Genomic DNA, 19676 nt, shown 5'->3' with positions numbered 1-19676 from the left:
CCAGTTTGAAGCACCATCACGCTCAAAGCAGCTGTCGGAGCCATGGCTCTGGGATCTAGCCAGCCTGTGCCTTGTGGGACGGACTGTCGGACTGCTCGCCTCCTCTGTCAAGAGCAGGGACTCACGCCCACCTAGCCGATCGTCAAAGCATAAAGTAGGATAATGCACAAGTGTTGCACTTGGCACCAGGTGGGTGCTCAGTAAGTTATCATTACCATTAGCATGGTGTATTCTGGAAGCGTGGGTCCCTGGGGGCCCCCTGGGTTATATTCCAGGACTCCAAGCTTCTCAAGCTTCAAGAGCTAGGAATCTTGTTAAAATGAAGATTCAGATTCTGCGAGTATGGGGGTGGGTCTGGAAGAGGGGAGAGTGAGATCCTGCACCTCTAACGGGGGGAGGGCTCCCCGGTGGTGGTGCTGCTGTTGGCACCTACCGGGTCCTGCCTAGAGGAATGTCCTCAGTCCTCTTTTCTCTTTGCTCTCTGCGCCGGGGCAGCCAGCCATCAGAACACTCCCTAGAGTCTGTTGAAAAATACTCCCAGACAACAGGTGTGAGCTGGGTATATGGTTGGGCCCCCTTCCCCTGAGCACCCCCAGTGGTTGCATCCATCCGGGGACGAGGAGACGATCTTGAGGGAGGAGGGAACTTGTCCCTGAATTTGAGGAGCTCCTGTTCTGTTGGAGAGACAGGTGCAAACACCCCTTGCTGTCCAGGAGCACCCTGCAGAAAGGCACGCAAAGGAACACGGAGGCCGAGGAACCTGCCATAAAGGAACACACTGGAATCAAACTGCGTACCCTCTGGGGCTCCCGCAGCCCAGAAAGGTGGCGGGTGCCCTGTGCTGCTTGCCCTTCTCCGAGCCAGCGGGCCGAGGCGCTGAGAGCAGAGGACGCCTGCCGGCCCCCATGAAGGGAGGAGTGGGCACTGGCCCTGGGCAGCCCAGGTCAAAGGTGTACTCATTCAAGGCTCGCTCTCATTGAGTGAGGCCTGTGTTAAACCCTGCTCCCAGGCCTGGGGTCTTAGTGACCATGAGGATCCTGTGCTGCAAAGCAAGGCTGGGACAACAGTGCCCTTGACTTTGCTCAAGTTTTGGGTGGAAACTCGGCATGGTTCATGTTGAGAAACTGCATTCTGTGCTTCTTGACAGCTTTGCCTCAGATCCTCCCCCATCCCTCCATCCTCCCCATCTTACTCCCCACGCCTGAATAAAGCCCCATAGATTCTAGATAGCAGCAAAGGGAGCCCTGATTTCTGCCTAAACCCTTGAGAGACATGCTGCTTGCGGCTGAAATCCGCCCGTAGGAACGGTGATCAGAGGGCTCCCTGGTGGGCCCCACTAGGTGACAGTTGGGGTCCGCAGCTAGGAATAGCCCCAATCTGGGGCTTTGCCCCTCACTCTCTGATCAGCTTCAGCTGGGAAACTTCCATACATTCTCGATTCCGCATTTGCAAAGCAGAGAGGAGCCCAGGCTAGAAGCGAGGATGCAGGGGTGGCCCTTGCAGGCGGCACCGTGAAAACAAACGTCTTGCTTATCTTTCATTCTGGTAAAACATATATGACATAAAATCGGCCATTTTAAACATTTTTTAAATGTACAATTCAGTGGTATTTATTACATCCCTCTCTTTGTGTGACCATGTTGACCCTCTGCTTCTAACACATTTTCGTCACCCCAAGCAGAAACCGTATCCATGAAGCAATAATAACTCCCCATCCCTCCCCCACAGCCCCTGGTAACCTCTATTCTGTTTCCTGTCTTTATGAATTTGCCTATTCTAGATATTTCATAGAAGCGGAATCACACCATATTTGTCCTTTTGTATTTTTTTTTTTCATTTAACATAATGTTTTTGAGGTTTATCCGTGTCGTTGCACATGTCAGTACTTGGTTCCTTTGTGTGGTTGAATGATAATCAGTTGTATGCATATACCACATTTGGCTTATCCATTCATCTGTTGATGGGCATTTGGGTTGTTTCCATTGTTAATTTTTTTTTAAAGATTTTATTTATTTGAGATAGAGAGAGAGAGTGAGCATGAGTGGGAGGAGGGGAGAGGGAGAGACAGACGCCCCGCTGAGTGTGGAGCTTGATGTGGGGCTCGATCCTGGGACCCAGAGATTATGACCTGAGCTGAAGGTTCAGTTTAACAGACTGAGCCACCCAGGTGCCCCTCCATTGTTAATTATTAATATTTTATACTTTTTGTATGTTCCCTGGGTCTAAATAATGGAGACACACCAGGAAGTCAGACAGCATGGTTCCTGCTCCCGCTTGGCAGGTAGCCAGGTGGGGACAAGAGACGGGCGCCATCGCAGGACCGGGGGCACCTACAGGACCCACTGCATGGAGTTTGGCCACACTCGGTTCTCTCGCCTGGCCAGCTACTAACTGTGTGAGGGTCTCCTTTTTCGGGCTTCAACCTTCCCATCTATAAAATGGATTCGGGGCTAAAGACCCCTGTGGCACTCACATTTTATGGTCCTGTGATGCTGAATCCTCTGGCATGGAATTCTAGAAGGCCACCTTCATGGGCAGGGCTCGTGGTAGGGAAGAGGTGCCCACAGCTGTAGAAGAAGGGGAAGGAAGGGGTGTCTGGGAATCTGAATATTTCCAGCATAGTGCCCGGCAGGAGGGCGGCCTTGCTTGCATGACTGTAATTGTCCTGCCGTCTGGCCCCTGCAGGGGGCTACTTAACGTCCTAGCCAGCCCTTCTCTGTTGTCCTGGAGAGGGTATGCAGGCCACACTAGGGAAGGGAGATGACTCCTAGGTCAGAGCTCCTGGCCACCACGGGGGCTAGGGGCAGCCCGTCTGGGGACTGCCAGTTGGGCTAAGATTATTTAGGGGGTTCTGAGGGCCTGGCATTTAAGCAGGATGGAATTGGGATGCCAGAGGCCAGGACAGTCAGAAGGAGTAAGTGGTGCCTGGGTGGAACCCACAGCCAGGGTGGAGATTTCCTGTCAAAACAGCCACTTATCCTGGCCAGAGAGTGCATTCCTCTACCCCAGGAGATAAGAAGGCCCTATTTTCCTCTCAGGGTTCCTTTGAGCCGGGAATTGCTTTGGGCAGGCTGTTGGAGGCTCTGTGGGCTGGGGTCGGGTGGACAGGTCCTCCGTGGCTCCCGCACTCGGGCCCCTGCATCCCCCAGCGAGCGCTGACCCCAGCGCTGACCCCGCAGGGGCAGCCCAGGCCTTAATCCAGTTTCCTCTGTGCTCTGAGTCGTTTACCTGAAGAACGCACCCGTCCAGTAGGGTTGTCAGGAGCTAACGCCCCAAGGGGCGCAGGACGGTGACTGGCATGAAGCTTTGCTCCACGGGGGTGGCGGTCACTGTGGATACCCCCAGGCACCTCTCTGTCTCCTGGGCCCAGGTGAGCCTCCGTTCTCACTCGAGTCCAGCCCTTTCGTGTTCTGGGGCCTTGTGTTCTGGGGCCTTTGATGGCTCTTTTCTCTGAAGGCATCTCCAGGCAAGTCTCTTGTCTCAACTTGCTTGACCCCAAGGCCCTTATAAGAAAAGGCTCATTAAGCGTTTAAAATAGAGCCATGTCAGCAGATGGAACAATTTCTTGGGTATTAGAAACCATTCTTTGTCAAGCAAAGGCTCGTCCTCACTTTCACAAGCGAGGAACCCTTTGCTCCGAAAGAACCGAACTGTCCATCCTAGATTGTAGGGGTTGGCAGGAGCCTCTCTTGTTACGGGAAACTTTTAGCCACCCCCTTCCGAGGGGGGGCCACCCTGACACCCCCTCAACTCAGGCCCTGCATCCCCTGGTTGCCAAGCCCTGGGGGCTTTCCAGCTCTTCCAAGCAGCCGGTTGTCCAGGAGGGCGGAGGCCTTCCCCAGGGGCCTGGAGGCTCCAGGCTGCTCCTCCCCGTACCCTCTGGGCAGGCACAGCCCCACTTCAGACTTCCCCTCTGGCCCCTGCTGGACTGCCCAGCCCTCCCTGTGTGTATTTTCTCTCTGGGTGGGGGCCTGGGAGCTGGAAACCCTGCTCACATCCTCTCCCCACCCTCCCTTCAGAGGACCGAACTCCAAAGAGGCTGAAGCCAGAGCGGAGGTTGTGGTGGGGGGAAGGCCACCAGCAGGCCCCGGGGACTCCCGTGGGGAAGGCGAGCCGTGCCTGCGCGGGTGGTGCCTCTGGAGGCTCTTCCAAGCCCATCATTTCCCTTCCGTCCCTCCAGGCCGTGGTCAGTACAGTACGAAGCAATACAGCCTGACCGAGCTGAAGCTCACAACCCTTCTCCGGCGTCCCTCGATGGGCTGGGACCGCGACGAGCCAGTTCGGGGAGAGCCCTGCAGACCCGCCACCGCGTGCGCTCCAGGCTGGACCCCGAGCTGCGGCTCCTGGGCCACCTCCCACCCGTGGGCTCTGCGGGGCTGGCTGGCCTCGGGGAGCTCCAGGGCCCTCGGTCCCTGAAGGCCCGTCAGTGCACTAGACCTTGAAAGTTCCCCGCCTGCCCTGATGGGGGGCCCCCAAGTACCGTAGTAACAGAAGACCTAGTGGCAGGCCTTGTACTTCGCAATTGCTTTGTTTTATCAGCATATTAAATGCGGTGGCGGGCTCATCCCCCAGTTCCGTAGGAGGGGGGAGCAGTGAGGTCGGGGTGGTGCCCATGCGTCCTGGAGGCTACCTTGGGGTGTGCGCCTGCCCCTGGACGTCGGTGGTGTAACTGGAGCCTGCGTGTGAAGGATGGGCTTCTGGCTGGGCCTCGTTCAGAATTGGAAGGGATCTGAACCGTCACCTGGGACCCCGCACCTGCGCCTGGGAGTGTGGCCTGCGGCACCTGGGTGCTCAGTGGGCCTGGGTGCGGAGCCTGGGCTTATCCCAGATTGACAGGATTTTCATTTCAAAAGGAAAAGGGACTCACCTACAGCCACACACACCGCCCTGCCCGCCCCTCCCGGGAACCAGGGCACCAACCCCTGTGTCTAGACTCTTGTTCCTGACACCACCCTTCCCTTCCTCCCCAGAGATCTTCAGGATGCTCCTGCCAGGAAGGAGCCCCCCTCCCCCCCCCAATCCCTGTGCTCCACCCAAGGCAGGAGGACAAAAGTCTGGCTTCTCCCAACTCCATGCCCTCCGCTCCCGCATCCCACGCCCCCACCCCTTTGCAGCCCAGAGGAGGAGAGGAGGGAAAGCTCCACTGGTGATGCAGGGGGGGTGCAGGGCGGGCTGCCCGGGTCAGGCCCCTGTGGTGGCACAGGGTCCGAGTAGTGGTGGGGGCGGCTGGGGCCGGGGCTGGGGGGCGGGGGGGGGCAGGATGGGCCCTGGACCCGCTCCTTCCTCCCCTTTCCACGGAGGCCATCCCTCCCTCAAGCTGCCTACCCCGGCCCGCCTCCCAGAGCGGTGGGGACACTGCCCCGAGGCCCTCACGCGGGCCCTGGGGACCCTCCGCCGCCCCTGCCCTCCAGCCCCGTCCCCCACCACGTCGCTGTGCTGCGTGTCCCTTCCCGGAGCCTCAGCCTCTCCTTTCCTTTTCCTCGCAGCCTTGCTCTTCCTGTGACCTCGGCCGTGGCTGGCGGCCTCCCTCCCTTCCTCTCCCGGGCCCTGCCTCGGCTCTTTCTAGCTCTTTCTGTTCCTGGTCGCGGCCCTCCCATTGTCAGCCCAGGAAGGGCCCTGTCGGGGTCCAGGGGAGGGCCCCCAGCCCCGGCCCCAGGCCGCCCAGCAGCCGCCCCCACCCCAGCCCCGCTGCTCAGTTTGAGAAGCGCGGCTGCTCCCCCGCAGGCCCGGCCGCTCACCTCCCCCGCCTCTTCTGACTTCAGACCCCAGGGGGGGCAGAGGTGGGGGGGGCAGAGGTGGGGGGCTGGGGGGCAGGGGTCGGGAGCCGCAGGTGCCGCGCGGAGCTTCCCAGCAGCGAGCTGACCAGAAGGTCCCGGAGGGTGCTTTGTCACGGCTGGTGACCAGGGCTGGCTGCCTTGGGCCCGGGCAAGGCGGGTGGGACCCCACAAGTACTGGGGGGCAGACAGTGACCCTGTGGGACCGGGGCCTACCGGGGGCAGCGGGAGAAGCCATGTCACCCAGATTTAGGAAGGAAAGGCCAAGCCTTTCTGCAGACAGACCTTCTGGTATCTTCCCTGTCTCCTGCCCGGGTTTTGTCTGGACTTGTTTTCTCTCTCTCGTGCCCCCCCACTCCACCCCGTTCTGCTTTTGTTCTCCCTGCAAGTGCAGAGCTCCGGTGGGGTCTAAGCAGTTTTGGTAGATACAGAAACAGGCGTTCCGGGTCGCAGCCAGGTGTGTTCACATGCGGCAGGTGCAGGCACCGGGCCTCCAGGGCTGGAAGTCGTCAGCTGAGGAGGCCCGAGACCGGCTCCCCGTTGTACCAGCAGCAGGACTGAGGGTTCACAGGGGCGAAGACGCCAGCTTTAGGATCTCTAGGGACAAATCTCGGGGTGGATTGCAGAGAGAGAGCATGCGGGTGGCGACCTTTGAGCCCACGCGGCCCCGGGGCCCAGGCTTGGCTCTGTCCCCAGTCACATGCCCCCAGGTGTGTGTGGCCTTCCACAGGGAGGCCCGTCAGCCCCCTGCAGGAAGAGAGGGGAAGCCTTGAGCCCCGGGGGGACCTGTGCTGCGTGCCTTGGCACCCTCCCCCTGGGAGTGTCCCCCAGGCCTCCCGAGACAAGGCTGGCCCCCTCTGCGGGGGAGGGGGAACCTGGGGACTGGCCTCCTGGAGGAGAGGCAGTGGCTGGAATACAGGCAGGTCCGCTGTGTAGCCTTGGGCAAGATTCTTCACCTCCCTGCGCCTGGTGTCCTTACCCCTGACCTTGCAGAGCAGCCATGAGATCAAGGGTGACGTTGTAAGGACTTGGTGCCCAGGAGCCGGCCCATGGGAGGCCACTGGTTGTTACGTTTGGAGCAGAGGGTGCCCTGTGATGTCCCCGGGGAGCCCGTACAGTCCTGCGCCCGGAGATTCCTCGCTGCCCGGCAGGGACCGCAGTGTGAACCTGCAGCGAGGCAGGGCATGGTGGGAGTCGGGGGGGGGGGTACACTGTCGGTGTATGCGGGCAGCCCCTAGCATGGGAGTCCTGAGCCTCGGGGTCCATGCCCCTCAGAGGGGCTTCAGAGGCCGGGAGCCCACACACGATGTGTCTGTGGGGACAGCTTCCATCGATTCCCCAGCGGGGGCCACAGCTACAAAGATTAAGAACTTTTTTCCCAGCATGAAGACCCACTGGAAGAGGGCACGGCAGGTGGGGTCTGCTCAGCCCTGTGCCCTGGATGTGTCCAGCCGACCTCACCCCAGGCCTCAGCCAGCAAGTGGATGCCAGGCAGGGACACGAGGCATCCACCCTGCCAGAAGCTCAAGGTTCAGCTGCATCAGATTTGGGGTGGGGGAGAGAGACCAGGGCCCCAGAAGTTGTGGTACGAACTAGTAGGGCCAAGCCTCACTGAAGGCTGGCTGAGGACGGGGACTGGAGGTGTGGGATTGTTAGGGGGGTAGACGCATAAGGGAAGGTCAGAGCAGAGGAAATGGAGACGATCCAGCATGCCAGCTTCTGGAGCTCCTTTTCATCCCCTGGAAAGTGGCACATATGAGGGGAGGGCCCTGAGGTCTGCCCCTGCCCGAGCGGGCTGGCCAGAAAGTCATCGAACGATGTCTCTAGGCCTTGAATTCTAGTTGGAGGGTGATTGTTGCAGGATCTTATGCACAGACCTTGGGCCGTGTCTCATGGACACGTGGCTGAGGTGCTCTCCCTCCCCCCCCCATTTCTTTCCTTTTTTCTTTTGGTCCTTATTTTATCTGCCCTATCTTGATACCTATGTTTTTCTCATCAATCAGTTTGAGAAGCAGGTAGAGTATGGATGGAAAGAAAAAAAAAAGAAATAAAAGAACTTGTTTACAGAAAAGGAGTCTAGGGAAAGTAGGTTTTCGGTCCTGGGATGTCATTTGTTTGTTTTTCTAAAAGATATTATTTTTTATTGGTAAGTTGATTTTGCTTGTGAAAGGCAATGTGGAAAATCTGTAAAAAAAAAAAAAAGGAAAGGAGAAATTGCTCATAATTGCATTAAATAGACATCCATAGTTAGTACTTTAGTATGTTTCCTTCTAGTCTTTTCTTACATGCACAAATTAATTTTTTTTTTGCTATCTGTACTATAAGTGGTGTCCAGTTTTCTTGCTTCACATGGATCATACATAACACGGACAATTTTCGGTGGTACTAAAAACCCTTTATAAACGTTTCAAACACTCCAGGCCCCCATAGTTGGATGTTTTGACTCCCCATTTTACATCATTAGCGATAAAGCATTGACCGTGTTTTTGTCCGTAAAGTTCTTTTCAAAGTTTGGGTGATTTCCTTGAGGAACATTGAGAAGCACACCCGCAGGAGAGGGCTGGCGGTGCGCGGTGTGCTGGGGGCTGCGTGGGGCTGCGTTCACCGTGGGCCGTGCAGAGGGAGGGGACGAGGCCGGCTCCTCACAAGCCCTGGTGAGAGCCCAGGGACTTAGGCCCTCAATCTGTGGATCTGCTCGTTGCAGATCAAAAGTCCTCCTGGTGACTCATCCGTGGGCAGAGCCCTCAGGCCTGGTGACCAAACACTCACCTCCCTCAGAGCGACCCTGGGGACTGCCGAGGTCCCTGGAGCCTGAGGAAGGGCTGCCCAGGTGCCTCCGGCCCTGCGTGCGTGTGCCGTCAGGCCCGTGCACCATTCCAGCTTGCCTGAACTCCGCTCCAAGACAGGCTGGGCTTGGTTTTCACCTCAGAAAGGCCAGTCAGTGGGGTCAGCCAGCGGATAAAGTTAACTCAGCCATTATTGCTTTTTTGTTAATGAGGGGAAGACCAGCTGTGAAGATGCCAAACCATTCAGAAACGTTGCACAGGACTTCACGTCTAGGGTGAATTCTGTGTTCAGGCAGAGGAAAGCAATCCACAGTGATTCTAAGTCCTCAGCAGACCCCGAGGGTCCCTTCTGAGCTTTCACTGTATTATTATTATTTTTTTTTTTTACGAAATATTTTTCCTATTAAGTTATAAGTCTTGGAAGCTGTGAAAAGCACTGGCAATCTCGTTGGACTCATGAGCAAGCAGGAGCTCTGTTGTGCATGGAAGCTCAGAGGGAAGCTAAGCCCCGAGGTAGGTGGAGGACAGTTGGGCAGGAAATTCTCTCACCATAGCTCTAGGGGTTGGCTGGAGTGATGGCCAAATGCCCATCCTGTGTGGCTGTGGGGGTTGAGGGAACGGGAGCAGGACTGGCTTCTCTTAGACTGTAGTTGACAGAAACAGACCAACTCATTCTCAGAGATGAGATTCAAAAAGCAGAGCCTAGATACCTACCCTGGGTGTTTTCAGGCCTAAGAATACTTGACTTGGATCTTAAACTCGCACAGCCCACTAACATGTCCACAGATGCTGTTCAAAGTGACCTCTTTTAACAGAGAGGCAAAGTAGGCTTGAAGCCACCTGAAAAATTTTATTGAAGTCAGGGTACAATTGTTTAAAGTGCTTTGAAGAAATCGGATCTGAGACGTTCCTGCTATAAAGTAGCCCATGAACAAGGCAAACGGAAAGCATGAATTCAAGATGTGCCCATAGCCAAGATCTAAGAGAAAGATTCCTCTTCATGTGACCTGTATTTGCTACCTGGCTCTTGTGTGGCAGGCACAGCGCTGGATTCTGGGGGACAGAGCTGTGGAAGGCTGCATTTCTTGTCCCGAGGAGTCTAGCTGGGGAAAGATCTAACGTGGCCAGTCACAGTACTGAGAACACGTAGGAGGAATCCATTCTGATTCAGGAGCTGATGTAAAACCCAAAGGAAGTCGCGTTTGAGATGGGCTTGAAAAGTGAGCATGGCATTGGGGCTTGGAGAAGTGGGAGAAGGGTCTGGAAAGTCGGAGACACAAGGGATGGGTATTACTGGTGTTCTTGAGGAGAGTCATCTGCATGACTGCTGGGCAGAGGAAAGGAAAGGATGAGGAGGAATCGGTGGCCTGCGGCCTGGTGGTCGAGGGCGTTGATTCTCATCGTAAGGAGTTTGGACTATGTTCTGCAGCGAAGAGGGACCCATGGCCAGGGTTCTGAACAGAGAAATTAGAAATTAGAAATTAGAAAATCAAAACATTGATTTTTTTTTAATAGCACCACTGGAATATTTTATTTTTTTATTTTTTTAAATTTTTTATTTATTTATGATAGTCACACACATACAGAGAGAGAGAGAGAGAGAGGCAGAGACACAGGCAGAGGGAGAAGCAGGCTCCATGCACCGGGAGCCCGACGTGGGATTCGATCCCGGGTCTCCAGGATCGCGCCCTGGGCCAAAGGCAGGCGCCAAACCGCTGCGCCACCCAGGGATCCCCTGATTTTTTAAATTAACGGAAGATGCATAAATACATGCTCCATGAAGGATTTCAGCTATACTGAAATCTATCAAGAAAAAAGAAAGAAAAGAAAGAAAAAAAAATGCTCCCTTTCCCAGCGGTAACTACTGTTCTCCTTCAAGGCATTTCATCTGCCTGTCTCTAGGGGTGTAGACACGCAAAGTCAGGCCCTGGAAGTGGTAAGGCCGATTCTGTTGGACTTCCTGCTCGCTCGCTCGCTCTCTTTCACACACACACACATACACACACACACACAGCCCTGCCTTTTAATATTTAAATGTAATATAATATTTAATTTAATATTTAAATGTAATATTTAAATGTAACATTTAATATTTAAATGTATATAAGATAGGACTGTAATCTGGGGAAGCCTATATGCTATCTTATCACTTAGCTCATTAAAAAAAAACTTTTTAAAGATTTTTATTTATTTATTTGAGAGAGAGCGAGCGAGAGAGCCCAGGGAGGAGCAGAGGGAGTGGGAGAAGCAGACTCCCCCCGCTGAACAGGGAGCCCTACGTGGGGCTCGATCCTTGGACCCTGAGATCATGCTCTGCTTTCTGTTGTTTCAGAGCATGGTTTTATTGGCTACTCGCCGGAACTGCTATGGAACAACACTCTGCCAGATTACAGTCCTGGAGAATCTTTCTTCACGGTCTTCGGGGTGTTCTTCCCAGCGGCTACAGGTACAGTAGTTTGGGTGCTCTTGCCCACCCACGTGAGGGGTACGAATGCAAGACAAGCTGCGCCTTCCACCTTGCAATGAGCGTAAACATGGTCTAGAAACTCCCCTCTCTCTAGCCTAACCTGTATGTCTTCTCCCAGGAGGCAGAGCAACGCTATATTGTCTTCTCACTGCGCTGGGTGTGGGTGAAACCAGGATCCTATGGACAATGAATGAATCTCTTTAACACACATTCCCCATTTTCTTGGCTCTCCAGTGGCCAGGGAGGAGCTTTCCAAAGCTGAGATCGCTCTAGGACCCTGGCCTAGAAGGTAGTAAGCTAACCTTAATTATAGACCATGTTGACCAAATGGTCTATAAGAAATAACCATTTGCTAGTGACTGGGCTTGTCCCAGAGCACAGACTGAGAGAAGCGTTTTACTCTTGGTCAGGTAGTGTTGATGCCCTGGATTGTGTTTGATTTCGTCTCCTTCTCCACGTCTCCTCCTGGCCCTCTCACTTGCCTTTCTAGGTACATCCTCTTCGATGCACCCATTAAATGTTGGAGTTTTTCAGGCTATGCCCAGGCCCTCTTCTCTTCTTTCTCTACTGTTCCCCTTAGAATCTCATCCACACCTGCTGTTCAATGGCCACTCACAAGGCTGATGACCCCTAGACCTGTACCTCCAGCCTAGACTTCTCGGAGCTCCATACGCTACGCTCAGTCGCTCCCATGACATCATCTGTTGGGCATCTCAGACCCATTATGTTCAGAGACAAGCCCACCGCACCCATCCCCCAACTGGTTCTTCTCCTTCTCTCCTGATCTCAGGAAAGGGCAACTCCATCCAGATAATTGCTCATGCCAATGGGGAGTTATTCATGCCAACGTCCTCTTTCTTACCAGTACCCTCCCAGCCCTGTCAATTCTTTCTCCTAAAGGAGCTTCTTTACGTCCTACATCTGTCCGCTTCTGCCACCTGAGCACTCTGGTCCAAGGCTCATCTCTCCCTGGATCACTTCAGGGGTTTCCTACCTGACCCATGGTCCCCACCCCCACCCCAGGCTGGCCACAGAAGTGAGTTTGGAGCTAGGCTTCAGCGGCGGCAGGTGGAGTCCTGGTCCACAAGTCCAGATGTGCCAGAAGTAGTGCATTCCTTTCGTTTTTATGAAATGCAAAGGGTCGGCGTCTGACTCTAAGCCTTCATTCTGCCAGGACGACTGAAAACTCACGTCAGTCATTCACCGTGGCTCCATCGTGGACTGCCATTTTGTTCTGAGGCCTTAGGGTCTTCTAGCTTTTCATCACTGAACGCAGAGCCAGACCCTCTTGTACTGTCTGCACATCCTATGGGCTCTCTGCTGCTTCTGAACCAGCAATCTGAACCTGGGGGCCCTGTGTAGACGCTATGCACGTCCCAGGCCCTCCTCTCTAAGGTCTTGTGGGGTCCCTACCAGTGCTGACATGGAGGGTGCCCCAGGTCCACACTGCTCCAGATCGTATGCACTTCTCTCCTGGCCTCCAGCCCCAGGGGCAATCTTCTGTAGCAATATGGCAGGCACCCCACCCCGGGGCCAGCTTTATGGGCACGAGCCTACGCATTCACACTGCGCCCACTCTCAGAAGGGCCCCACGCTTGGTTTAATGATTCACTCTTGCTAAAATTCTTAGTAATTTTTGAACAAAGGATCTTATTTTTATTTGCACTGGACCCAGCAAACTATGTACCAAAGTTTATTCTTATCCCCCCCCCATGCTTTTCCCACCCGTTTTGTTTGTTTCTTCCTCTTCTTCTTCCTCTTCCTCTTTTTTAAATCTGATATTTTATTTATTTATGTATTTATTTTATTTTTTATTTTATTTATTTATTTTTAATTTAAATTCGATTTGCCATCACCCAGTGCTCCTCACAGCACAGGCCCTCATTAATGCCCGTCACCCGGTTACCCCGTTTCCTCCCCCACCCCCACTTTCTTACCTCCTTGATTATCTAAAGTCTCCTAAGGGCTCAGGCTTTGGAGAAACAGAACTCTTAACAGGAGTTTGGCAAATTCTGTTTCCTCTTTCCTCGTATCTCCCTCAAGGCAATAAAATATAGGTCAACTTCCCCTTGAATGGACAGAAAAGGCAAAGGGAAAAATACGAAATAGAGGAATTTTTTTTTAAAGTTAACATTTGAAAATATTGTCCCGCCCTCCCTCCCTCACATGGGTAGAGCCCACATTAAAGAGGCTTCCCACCTGAGCATTTCCTGGGGCCTGGAGGTGAGTCCTAAGGCCAAGAAAGCCGGGGCCCAGACTCCAGGTTGACAGTCACACCTGAGGCGGCCGTGATCCTCCTTGGCTGGCAGCGCCCCGGGGCGGGGGGAGAGGGGTGTTCTCTGACACCTGCAGGAGGTTGAGTCAGTAATGTGACCCTGCTAGGCCCCTCCACACTGCTCCACAGTTCCCCTCCTTTGCCTCTCCAGACGCTGTGTCTTAGAAAGAGAAGGGATGCCTGAGAGGGGGCAGGGAGTGCAGGGCCCCCCTTCAGGACTTTTCCCTCCAGCCAGGAATCAGCAGTCTGAGGTTTGAAGAGCTCTGCAGTAGCACAGCCTCTGAATGGGACCGACAGCAGCTAGTTCAGCAGCTCTCAACTTTTTGTCTTTTTAGTCCATATTCATTTTTGATAAGGATACTAAACCCCTCACCTGCACTAGAAATTCTGACCTGCCTCCTTGGACCAGAGAAGGGTGTGTTTGTCCTTCCTTTGGAAAAGATTGCTACCTAAGAATATTAGTCAAGTTTGATACTCTAGAGCTTAAATTATGAAGATCTTATTCTGTTAAATTCCAAATATAAGATTATAATATTGAAGAAACTATCTATGTAGACTTTGTTTTGTTCTTTCACTCCACCTCTCTTAGGAGATGAGCTTCTCTGTCCTCCGCTGCCCTTTGGCCCAACCAGGTTGAGAATCATTGATCCTTGATGTGACCAACTGGGGAAGGAGGAGCACACAGAGACTTATGAAGGATTGCTAAAGGTCACCCAGCTCATTAGTGGCCGGAGCTGGGCCACCACTATGCTGTGGAGCATTGCCTCCCTGGCTCTCTCTTTGTTTTCCAGGGGCCCCAGTGTAAACACGGTAGGCAGGACGAACAATTTGTATCACTTGGCTTTCCCCTGGCAGATGTTCTGTTAAGCTATGAAAAGCATGGATGATTGACAGTTTCCATGGCGATGGATTTGCCAAGGATTAGCTCTGAGTGAGTCATGGCTGGGGCTCCCTCCAAGGCCATCCTCTTCTGGAACGAGAGAACCTCCAGGCTGTGGAGAGGGGAGAGGAGTTTGGAAGAATGGACAAAAGTCCCCCCACCCCGTGTCCCCATCTCCAGTCAGAGACGTATTATTTAAGTTACTTGAGATATTTTATCTCAAGGGTAGGACACCTCCTGTCAGGAGCAGCTGAAAACTAGGTTGAAGCGGCTTCTCTGGATTTAGGAAGCTTGTGCTCCGTCCTGTCCTTCTCCCTGCAGCCCACCACACCCTGTGGTAGTGGCTGCAGGGTGGGGCCGGGCCCTGGGAGTAGGTTCTCCATTTGCTTTGTTTCTTAAAGTACTTTCCTTCTCCAGGCGATGATAGCAACCTTGCCCTGAAAAACCAATGTCCGGGCCCACAGGATTCTCTCTCTGTCTCTCCGTCTCTCCGTGTCTCCCACACACGAACACACACGGCCACTCCAGGGACCACAATACCTGGAAGAACTCAGAGAGGGAGATTCACTGAGAATGGGGTCCCCAGGTTTAAGGAAGAGAGAGCCTCAATCAAGGGCAAGCTAACGTTGGGGCTCACCCCACTGTATTCTGATGAGCAGAAACGAGAGAAAAGGAAGCTTTGTAATTATTATACTTTTATTTTTATAATTCTTTTCCCCCTTATTTTTAGAATTATTGTACTTTTATTTTTAAAATTCTTTTCCGGGGGATCCCTGGGTGGCTCAGCGGTTTAGCCCCCGCCTTCGGCCCAGGGCGTGATCCTGGAGTCCTGGGATCGAGTCCTACATCAGGCTCCCTGCATGGAGCCTGCTTCTCCCTCTGCCTGTGTCTCTGTTTCTCTCTGTCTCTTTCTCTCTCTCTCTGTCTCTCATGAATAAATAAATAAGATCTTTAAAAAAATAAAAAACAAATAAATAAATAAATAAAATTCTTTTCCCCCTTATTTTTATAATTATTATACTTTTATTTTTATGATTCTATTTATAGCATTAACTTATAATTTTATTAATGTGATTCTAAACATCAGTAAGAATCCTTAGCATTACAGCAGCCTACTATGTGTTGCGCCGTGCCAAGCCCTTTACATACAGTCTTTTACTCAGCCCTCCCCACAGCCCCCCCTGCTCCAATTAGGTGCAGATTTAGCCTGACGCTAATGAAGCTCCGGCTTCAAGGTCCCTCCCTTGCATGACCTCCTGCTAAATCCCTGTTCTTAATTCCATATTCATACGTCTGTGTTGTTTTTAAAGTGTCAGACTCCATAGAACCTGGATCCTTCCATGGGTTCTGTTATTATCCCATTTTCCAGGCCAGAGAACAGCAACACAGAGAGCTTAGTTCCCCCAGGTCAGCCAGACAGCGAGCGGTGGGCCCCCCTGCTTCCCACCTGCTTTGGAGAGGACGCTGGAAGGGAGAATGCACACTGGTTTGGAGCTGTCCCCGACCCCAAAGCCAGCAAATCCGCCTGAATCCTGGCATTTAAGTGTTCCATTATTTGACACTGTGTGTCTCAGCAGAGTCTCTAAGGCATGGAGAGGGTGGGGCCTGACAAGTTCTGCCTCCAAGAAGAGAGCCAAGAGATGAGAGATTCCTGCAGGAACAGCTAAACAAACCAGCCAATAAGCCAGGTGTGCAGAAGGAGGAATGGGTTTAGGTATCAGGCGGAAGGTAAGGAGAGACGTCCAGGGTCTTTAGGAACCCAAGGGATTTCCAGGTGAGGAGGGGAGCCTATCCCTCCTGAGTGGACATTTATTTAGCACCTACTAGGTACCAGGTGTTCATTCTAACTTTACAGCAGTCCTGCCAGGTCAATAATCTGATCCCCACTTGCAGATGAGGAACTAGAGGCTCAGAGCTACGCTGCCTCCAAGCAGTGGCAGACTGCTTCCTCGGGCACGAAAAGCAACAGATCAGATGTGCGAACTTTAGTGCATGGATATGCTGTCTTACTGATAAATAGTAAACTCATGAACTTCAAAGAAGGAAGAAAATAGGCAGAAGAGAAACAATTAAGCTAGAGCTGGAGGAGAAAATGAAAGGTTTTTAAAGGACACAGATGTGAACTGAAAAGCTCCCAGGAGGACGCTTGGTTGCTCCTTGAGAAAGAGTAAGTAGTCCTTTAATGAACAACTAACAGAAACCAGAAAAGCCTAGAAAGACTATTAGGCTTTTTTACCCCCCTTACTCATTCTCCTTTTCAGCAACAAAGAAGAAAATAGGGTAGGAAGGGGGATTGTGATGCTAGGCAGCAAGCGAGGGCTTTGATCTGTGCGTGCTGGGGTTGCTGCGGGCAGGAGGACGGAGCCACGGTCCTGCAGATGTCGTAAGCAAGCGGTTACTTGACATTTCTGACTGGTTCCTTTTTAACCGCGGGCTTATCGTTGAGATGTCGAGGGGATGAGCCCCTCTCCTGGCCATCTGGGCCTGTTGTTAGGCCGGACATTGGCAACAGGGCACCAAGCCCACGCCCCCTGTTCACCTGGTGTTGCCCACCCAAACCGCAGGTGTAACGTTGGTGTCCAGGAGACTGGGTGGCGCTGGCAGTCTAGCCTCGGAAACCCAGGCTGGCGGGGTGACGGCCAACACCATGTTGCCTCCATGTAAAACCTGAAACAACAAACATATGAAAAGGCTCTAGAACGAGGGTGCAAGACCAAGTCAGGAAGACTTAACCACATGAAGGGAGGTGTTTCCCGAAGTCACGGGGTAACAGTGCACAGCCTGCATTATCATCCTCGTGCCTGGAAAAATAGAGTTTTGGGTAAAACCATCAGCTGCTTCCTGGAACTGGAAGTGTAAGATCTATGAAGAGGGGAACTACCCTCAACAGGCACAGACTAGTGATTTGGAACTGGCGATGAAAGTACCTGTGGGTAAACCGGGGTGCAGTGCTGATCAGAGCTGATCGGTTTGGCCTTCTTGTTGGGGAGGGAACCCCAAGTGAATCATACGGTTACTCTGTTATAAAAGGGAAATCCGAGAAAAGTACGGGTGTTAGAAATCAAGAAGTTGTATGACATAGTGGAAAGAACTCTGATTTGAGACCAGGAGACTTGAACATAGTGTTGCCATTGGCTCGAAACTTGGGCAAAATCACTTCTTTTTGGGTCTCATTTTCCTCATCTGTAAAATAAGAGGTTGGAGTAGTTGACCTCTAGGACACCTTCCAGCTTTAATAATTGCTAATTCTAAGTAGCCATTTTAAGCGATTTTAGGAAGCCTCCCAAGAAAAGCATAAAGATTAAATAGGAATTATAAAACGGACACAGCATTGCCCAAACTGTGTTCCATAGAACACTAGTAATGAATAAAGTTTTTCATTTAAAAAAGTGTAAAATTGTTGAGTAAGTTTTAGGAAACATTGTGTGTTACATTTCTCTTCTTAGAGATCAATAATGAAAATTAGCATATCGTAGGCACTGATAAGTCCAGCAGTAAAGACCTTTCTAACCTTGTTTAATCAAGATTTCCCATGCTTTTAAAAAAATATATCTATAAAACATCTGGATACCACTGGGATCCCTGGGTGGCTCAGAGGTTTGGCGCCTGCCTTCGGCCCAGGGCGTGATCCTAGAGTCCCGGGATGGAGTCCCATGTCAGGCTCCCTGCATGGAGCCTGCCTCTCTCTCTGACTGTGTCTCTGTCTCTCATGAATAAATAAATAAAATCTTTAAAAAACAAAAAACATCTGGATACCAATCTCTGGGAAATAGTATTTGTTCTACTACACCTGCCCTAAATCCAGCTCTAACATTAATGATAGTATCTTAAAATGGCACCAGAAGCTGATGGGGAAAGCCCAACTAGAGAATCTCTGTAATACTTGAGAAGCATGGGTGAAAAATTACTAAATCAAAATAATTTTTCTAGAGCCAGCTGACAAGCAAGACATCTCTAATTCACCAGAACTAGTGATCGTCTGCTCAGGAATTGTGTAGTGACACAAGGGCAAAATTCTGGAAGCGACAGCCTTAGTGTGCAAGCCAGTCTAAAAGGTGTGCACAGCCTGCCCACGTCAGCCTAGCAGGACTGACCCACCCGGCAGGCACCTCCCTGGCTTTGGTGCTTTGTGTCCCTGGTACCGGCTACCTACCTCCTGGCTTCTCTGTTTTGTCAGAGAACAGAGCCAACAAAGCCAGCGTCCTGACCGTCTGGGTCTGGCCCGTTCCTGAGCGTGGCCTTCTCCGCGTCTGTCCTCCCTGCTCCCACTGACCAGGATCCCAGTGCCCAGCCAGCAGGACCTGTGATCAAAGGTTGGGTCGTCGGGGTCCTCGACGGGGTGAGAGATTTGTAGGAGAAGAACAGGGCTTTGGTTAAGAATGCAGAACCTGTTTGGAAGCAGGAAGCACTTAGGATTAATCAATCACTTCCTGATGACAGAGCGTATATACCAGTGGAGTTCTCGTGCGTCTTCCTAAGTGATCCGATGGCGCACAAGACGATGTGACAAACGATAGGAGGTACTGAAATGGCAAGGAGTAATGAGCATATGTAATCCCACAATGTTGAATGAACGTGCATTAAATTGCTAGGGGCCGGGGGCAGGATGAGGCTGTTGTAGACGGTGGGAGGCAACGTGGCCAGCCCGGGACGTACCAGCAAACCTGGTGACAGGTGGGAACCTCTGCAGGGAGTCAAGTTAGGAGGTCCAGGAAGGGCTGGTGTTAGCAGATGAAGGTAGTGGGGTCTGGGAGTCAGGTGAGGGTGGAGATTTGGCCAGGGATGCCCTTGGCACCAGATTGTGCTGGCAGCAAGCTGTGAGGCCCTAGCCTTTGAAGAGAGCCTCAGTGACACGATCTGGTCCCAGGGACACTGGTCAGAGTGAGGCAGGTCCTGGGCATCCTTTTTCTTTTTTTTTAGTTTTATTTTTTTAAGATTTTATTTATTTATTCATGAGAAACACACACACACAGAGAGAGAGAGAGAGAGAGAGGCAGAGACACAGGCAGAGGGAGAAGCAGGCTCCATGCAGGGAGCCCGATGTGGAACTCGATTCCGGGTCTCCAGGGTCAGGCCCTGGGCCAGAGGTGGCGCTAAACCACTGGGCCACCCGGGCTGCCCCTTCTTTTCTTTTAAGATTTATTTATTCATTTAGAGAGAGACATACAGAGAGAGAGAGAGAGAGAGAGAGACCTCAAATGGGAGGTGGAGAGGGAGAGAGAATCACAAGCAGACTTTGAGCTGAGCACGGAGTCCAAGGAGGGGCTCCATCTCACCACCATGAGATCATGACCAAGAATCAGTAGCTCGACTAATTGAACCCCCCAGGTATCCTCAGATTTTCTTATTAAACTAATTTGAAGGTTGTAACAGCCAAGCCAGATCTGAGTGAAAGATCATGGGACTAATATTTTTGTTTTTCAACACTACAATGAAAATATTAGTGCTTTTTACATGCCCTCCACTTCTCTTTCTCTCTTTTTTTTTTTAGTTC

At 52.3% G+C, this 19676-nt stretch overlaps 1 protein-coding gene across 1 annotated transcript in view; it reads left to right on the top strand.

The window, feature by feature from the left end:
* The window catches only part of SLC12A8 (solute carrier family 12 member 8), a 111683-nt gene that overhangs the window by 49604 nt on the left and 42403 nt on the right, over nt 1-19676 (top strand). The window contains exon 5 of the mRNA XM_049105470.1: nt 10893-11006. Coding sequence (XP_048961427.1) covers nt 10893-11006 — 114 coding nt within the window. The remainder of the gene's footprint in view (nt 1-10892; nt 11007-19676) is intronic.

The sequence above is a fragment of the Canis lupus genome, chromosome 33 (assembly GCF_003254725.2).
Source record: "Canis lupus dingo isolate Sandy chromosome 33, ASM325472v2, whole genome shotgun sequence".
Taxonomy (NCBI): Eukaryota; Metazoa; Chordata; class Mammalia; order Carnivora; family Canidae; genus Canis; species Canis lupus.
The sequence above is the reverse complement of the archived record's forward strand: the minus strand, read 5'-3'. Positions and strand labels throughout refer to the sequence as shown.